The following is a 6378-nucleotide window of genomic DNA, read 5'->3' as shown; positions in this document are numbered from 1 at the left end:
AAGATAAAATTGATAAGCCCTCACAACTTTTAGTTGAAACCAGATTGCATAATGTCACTTCCAGAGTAGAAACTCAGTTTCATGAAGCTTCTAAACTTTCATCTCCGTCAATATCTTATGATGTTTCATCAAGAAAATATACTACAGAGAGACTTGATGGAGTTGACAAGCATTCAGATCTTTCTGCTCAGGTTAAATTGCTCAGTAAATTCTCCAAATGTTCATCCCAGTTTATATCTCATGGCATAATTTCTAAAGAATCGATTCCTTGTGCCACAGCTCAAGATATCGATAAACATTCAAAACTTTCTAATCAGGTTAAATTGGATGATAGTTCTTCTAAAGATAAGAGTGAAGTCGGTCAAGTCTCCAAACGTTCATCCCAGTTTATATCTCGTGGCATAATTTCTAAAGAATCTATTCCTAGTGCCATAGCACAAGATGTTGACAAACACGGAAAACTTTCTGCTCAGGTTAAATTGGATTATGAACGTTTGGAGACTTGACTGACTTCACTTTTGTCTTTAGAAGAACTATCCCCAGTTTATATCTCATGGCATAATTTCTAAAGAATCTGTTGCTAGTGCCACAGCACAAGATGTTGACAAACATGGAAAACTTTCTGCTCAGGTTAAATTGGATGATAGTTCTTCTGAAGATAAGAGTGAAGTCAGTCAAGTCTCCAAACGTTCATCCCAGTTAATATCTCATGGCACAATTTCTAAAGATTCTATTACTGGGATGAACGTTTGGGGACCTCACTAACTTCAGTTTTATCTTTAGAAGAACTATAATGCAATTTGACTTGAGAATAAACTTTTGTATACTTATCAAGATCTTCCACTTTCCCACTAGCTATATCTCATGGCACAATTTCTAAAGAATCTATTTCTAAGGCCACAGCACAAGATGATGGTATTAAATATTCATCTGATCATGAATTTTCCCAAACCTACAAACCACCAGCACAAACAATATCCCCTATTCACATGTATGAAGATTCAAGTAGGAAAAAATTTGATGAACCTCCTAAACCTCCAACTGCAGTTACATCATTTGATATTATTTTTGGAGATCCAAATTGGCGTGGAGTGGATCAATTGATAGAAGAATGGGAAATGTTTCTTAAGAAGAAGAAAGAAGAATTATTGTTAATGCAACAGAAAATTCCATCCAAAAAAGAGTGGCCAGAAAAAGATGTATATTCAGAACCTGGAGCCAAATCTTATTACTCAGGAAATGACTATGTTGCAGTTCCACATATTCATTCATCTAAACATGAATGGCCATGTGTACATAAAGACCAAATTATTAGAAATACTCATTATTTTAAACATTTTGTTGCTCCTCACAACCATCCTGTGCAAGGTCTTGGCATAAATTCTGTCATTCAAACTGATGTGGAAATGAGTAATTTTGCAGATACTCTTTCTACCCTTCCTATTCCAGACTATAAGCTACAATCACTTCCACATTCTCATTTCCATCAATGTCCCTTAATGTTTTCCCTCCTCTCATCTGATAATGTAAGAGAATCTCTTTCTAAGAATATGGCTCCATCAAGACGTACTGATGTTAATGGGAGATCAGTGTGTCAACAGCCAATTGACATACTGGATGAAATAATGAACCTACAATAATGTGAAAGTATTATTACATACATTTTTATCGTTATCCACTTAGAATAAGAAATAAACAAACATATCATGATAGAGGTTTTCAAGTTCCTCAAAAATCCACTGTGCAACACATTATAAATTTACATGTAAAATTACACAAGTACATGTATCAAATTGATTATTTCAAAAGAGTTTAAGGGAAGGCTTGATAGATATTTGAATGATAAGGGTTGGTCTTGGGTGTTTTATTTTTTATTTAAAAGTTTAGTTTAGTCGACAGAATGAGGGAGTCAGTGGGTCTGTTGTTGTCCTTAAATTATATACACATATATACATGTACATGTATATTTTCAAAGCATTCAGTTGAGAAAATATGGAGAAATATTCAATGTGCTCAAATAATTCCTTTCTTTTTTTTACAACATATCAGTTGCATCATGAAAGGAATTTTAACTATTAAAACAGCAACAAGTAAATCACACTGAATAATTTAAATAATAATATATCAATGTTTAAATGTCCAATCCATCAGCTTTTTGGGGAATGGGTTGCCTTCAGATGTCATGGATGCAATTGATTTTTTACATGAATTTGAAAATGATTTGCGCTATAATTTTAGACTTTACACCTACGTTCACATCATTAGACATTGATATTACTGTCCGTTTTTGTTTTATATAAGCAATAATATCTGCATAACCTTGTTACATACTTTCCATTTCTCTATAGAGCTAACTAAAAAATTGTCATGCATTGTGAGTATAGTAGTGTAATAGTATGTCACTCCTGAAGAAGTTGTGGAAATGAAACAATGAGTGAAATAAATATAATCTTGTTTTGAAATTTTTCATCATACAAAATCTCCAAATTACTCCAGTCAGCACTCTATAATATGATTTATTAATACCTACAATTAACAGAAAATTTGTCTCAACAGTATTGGTGTGCCTTTACCTTAAGATTTTAGGAAGGTCATTGTGTTGTTGGAAAGAGTACAGAAAAGGGCGACTAGGACAGATTAAGATCTCTGAAATTGTTTTTTCTTTAAATAAGAAGAGTTAAAGGGAATATGACTGAGGTTTTTAAGATTGTTTAGGGAACTGATAATGTTGAAAGATACAGAACATAAAATAAACAAATTTAAAAAAATAATTAAAAAAGAAAACATTATTTAATTGAAAAGTGAAGCTAACTGAGGTTAAAAAAATACCTGTGATTACAATTTTCCTGTTTCCTTTCTTGTTTTAGTTGCCACTGCTGTAATCTCTCTTCTTGTTTCTTTTCTTTTCCTCCAACAACTGCTGTAATTTCTCTTCTTGTTTCTTTTCTTTTTCCTCCAACAGCTGCTGTAATCTCTCTTCTTATTTCTTTTCTTGTTTCTTTTGCTGCTTCTGTATTGCTGCCATCAAATCTGCTAAGCTGTAGTTTGATTTGCTGCTTCTTGTTTCCTTTTTTTTTTCGTCCCACTCTCTGACACCAATTTGTTATGTCTCTGTTCATTTGTTAATTTTCTGTAAAAATTCTTTCTGAAGAAACTTTAGCGATACAAGTCCTTTCTTAAATAAAACTAGTTTATTCTTTCTCAATACAACTTTGCAATACACTTAATTTCCACAGTCACGCTTTAACTTAAACAAATGCTATAATTCACAACAAACGATTCACACACTTTACCGCGCTTGACTCAATTGTCCGTCTCTATCTCTGTCTGCAATTAAATTCCATTGTTGCCGTCACTTCTTGGCTGTCTTATATATATTATAAAAGCGTACATCTCGTCTTTTCGTGAATCTTCTAGAAACTCATCACGTGTTACCAGTGTCTCGTGACTTCCACTGTCGTAACAGTATGAAACTGTTTGAAGTAAATTTAATCTTATATTCACGTTACTTTATGATGGAAATTATCATGAATTTTGCATTTTAATAACTAGTTTAGAATATATCCCTAGTAGTTGTATTTGTGATTTTTCTCATATTCACTGATTTTGCTTAAAATGAAAATAGGTAGTAACCATAGAATAACAGGAAGATCGCTAAATATTGTATAATGAAGTTGGTGTCTTAATTTCTGTGCCTTAAAATGAGTCTGACTTTCAAGAAAGAGACTATACATAAAATGTTACATAATCATAATCTTTATTCTCATAATAACAAGAGATAAAAGTGTAAATGTGTCCTTCACTAGAGCAAGAAAGGGGTTCTAATTCATATTCTATCTTTCTAGGAGTAGTTTTATCTCTTTTTATTATCAGTAATAATATTCTATAAAAATCTATCTATAAATGAGAGAATCTAGTCTTATATACTCAAACAAAACAAAGGTCAGACTGATCTAGACATATATGGTTCTACTGTAACTAGAAACCAGTTTTAACTCGGAGCAAAGACAAGGTATGCCTTTGAGTAAACATCGACTTGCCACCAAAAAAGAATACTGTCTGTGTGAATCCAGCAGATATAAACTTTCAGCCATATATCTTGCTATAAAGTTTTGTGATGTTGTAATAAATTGAGCCAATTACATATTAACTAGGTTAATAAGAACTTAGTTGTTCCCTTAATCCATTTTCTATATCAGAACCTAAACATATTATGTATGCATAAAAATCAGTCTACACATTAATAAAGGAGTTAGGAAATGCATAAGATGTTTGAATATTACATACTAGCTTTTTTCTAATTTTTGTATGGATATATGTTGCACATGCCAATGATTAGAAACACATACCACTTTAGCCATGTGCCTGCCCTCGCTGGATCGGGGTGAACCCATCTCTGATACATATTTGTGTACTAAAGTTCCATAAAAAATCTATTTCTAATATACACTCTTCCTCAATGTCAATACCCACATATCATGTTATGCAGAGAAATACCCACTTCGAACTTTCATCTTGTTGGAACTTTATGACTATCTGCTATTTGCATATATCCATCTTCTGGTTTCATCTCTGTTAGCGCATTCCCAGCATTTATTATCAGATTGGAGTGAATGATGTTAGTTGAAGAACCAGTGTCAATGAGCATTTTACAAGGCTTCTTATCAAAGAATCCATTAACTATGAATTGCTTTATGTAAATAATGTAATCCTTATTTCAATTGGGACAGGTGGAGTATTCTCTTCCTCAGCAAGTTGTCTCCATAGTTTTTAGTTTTCAAAATCAGCTCTTTAACTTGGCCAAAGAGAAAATACACATCTCCAACATTTTGTAACAAAAAAAGTTGCTATAATTTTTTCTATAGTGTTCATGCATATATTAGAAAATGATACACTAACTTCATGAACCTGTGTTGTATATAACATGTGTGCATGTATATATACACACACACATTTACAGGCTATACAAAATGTAAGGTAAAGTAACAAATATATATATATTGTTACGTATCTGCTTGTTTGTTTCCAGTAGAAATTCTTTCCGAGGAACTTCAACCATACAAGTCCTTTCTTGATTAAACCAGTTTATTCTTTCTCGATGCAAACTTTTAGTACACAGTAATTCCACAGTCAGTACGTTTCTCGTCACTTCAAAATTAACAACTTTTATAATACACACTATAAATCACATCGATTCACAATCTTGATAAATTTCATCTCGACGAGTACAAAACACACACTTTATATTATTCCGCTGGCTTTCGCTGCCAGGCTTATATACTAAAGAAGAGGGCATCTCGAATTAAACTCGGGCTTCATGCACGCTATTAGCATCACGTGACTTACGCTGTCATAACAGTATATATGTTACTTTGCCTTCCATTTTACATAGATAGCTCATTGTATAGCTTTGTGCATAAATTAAAACAAACAAATTATACATGCAAGTGTTAAGATTTAGGTGGTTTATCAAACGTGAATGTTAAACTTAATTATTTTTAGAAGCAATAGTTTATAGCAGGTTTGTTTACATAACTGTTGATGAATCATAAATTGTGTAGTTCACTAATTATGAATTGGTGATTGTTATATTATTGTGTCATGTTACTAGAACCATATAATTGTTTTCATTGAGCATTATTGCATCATAATATCTCCTAGTTTGTGGAACATTTGATACCTTTGTCAGGTTATAAATATGCGCCCAAAATGTAATTAGATAGATCTAAACTACTTGATTGTGAGTTTAGCTATAAAAAGGGTATAGTGGCAATTGCTAAAGTGAAATTATCATAGACTGTTTTGCAATAACAGAGTAGATAAGAAAAATTTGTCTTGTCCATTGTGTTCTAAAGTAAGTGAATCAGTCTGTGTGGACTTTGATAAAAAAAGGGACAATTATTTAAAGCTCTGTATACAACTGTGGTAGCCAACAGTTATCGTGATGATTTTATAGTGAAATTATTACAGACTGTATTGTAATAACAGAGGAGGAAGAATAATTCAACTTATCAAATTGTATTCTAAAGTGACTGAACTAGCCTGTGTGAAATCTGACGAAAAAGGTATAGTTATTTAAAGCTCTTGTGTAACCAAGAGTGTAACAAACATTTTTATATATATTTGACTTGTTTTAATATATTATTTTTAAAAATAGACTGAGCTGTTTGTTTATTGTTGAAATATATTACCAAGAAGTCATAGATACCCACTGTAAAAAAATCTAGCCCATCCATATTATACATAAAAACCTGACAGAAACTTCTTGTGCATTATATGACAGATTTGCTGAACATGTGAATGCCCTAATTCTACTCAACAAAGGTACTAGTATGATAGTAGACCACTATGAGGAAGAACATGGTACATAAAAATTTG

The 6378-nt window shown here is 32.1% G+C and overlaps 1 protein-coding gene across 1 annotated transcript; it reads left to right on the top strand.

The window, feature by feature from the left end:
• Positions 1–549: 549 nt before the first annotated feature.
• LOC111088404 lies at positions 550–6176 on the top strand. Its single transcript, XM_022398432.1, has 3 exons — positions 550–700; positions 856–1641; positions 6164–6176. The coding sequence occupies exon 2, from the start codon at positions 990–992 to the stop codon at positions 1638–1640; it is 651 nt and encodes a 216-aa protein (XP_022254140.1). The 5' UTR covers positions 550–700; positions 856–989; the 3' UTR covers position 1641; positions 6164–6176.
• The last annotated feature ends 202 nt before the right edge of the window (positions 6177–6378 follow it).

Source organism: Limulus polyphemus, unplaced genomic scaffold (assembly GCF_000517525.1).
Source record: "Limulus polyphemus unplaced genomic scaffold, Limulus_polyphemus-2.1.2 Scaffold3692, whole genome shotgun sequence".
NCBI lineage: Eukaryota > Metazoa > Arthropoda > Merostomata > Xiphosura > Limulidae > Limulus > Limulus polyphemus.
The sequence above is the reverse complement of the archived record's forward strand: the minus strand, read 5'-3'. Positions and strand labels throughout refer to the sequence as shown.

Excerpts from the sequence above, each read along its gene's own strand:
- LOC111088404 (XM_022398432.1), top strand. The coding sequence starts at position 990 with ATGTATGAAGATTCAAGTAGGAAAAAATTTGATGAACCTCCTAAACCT.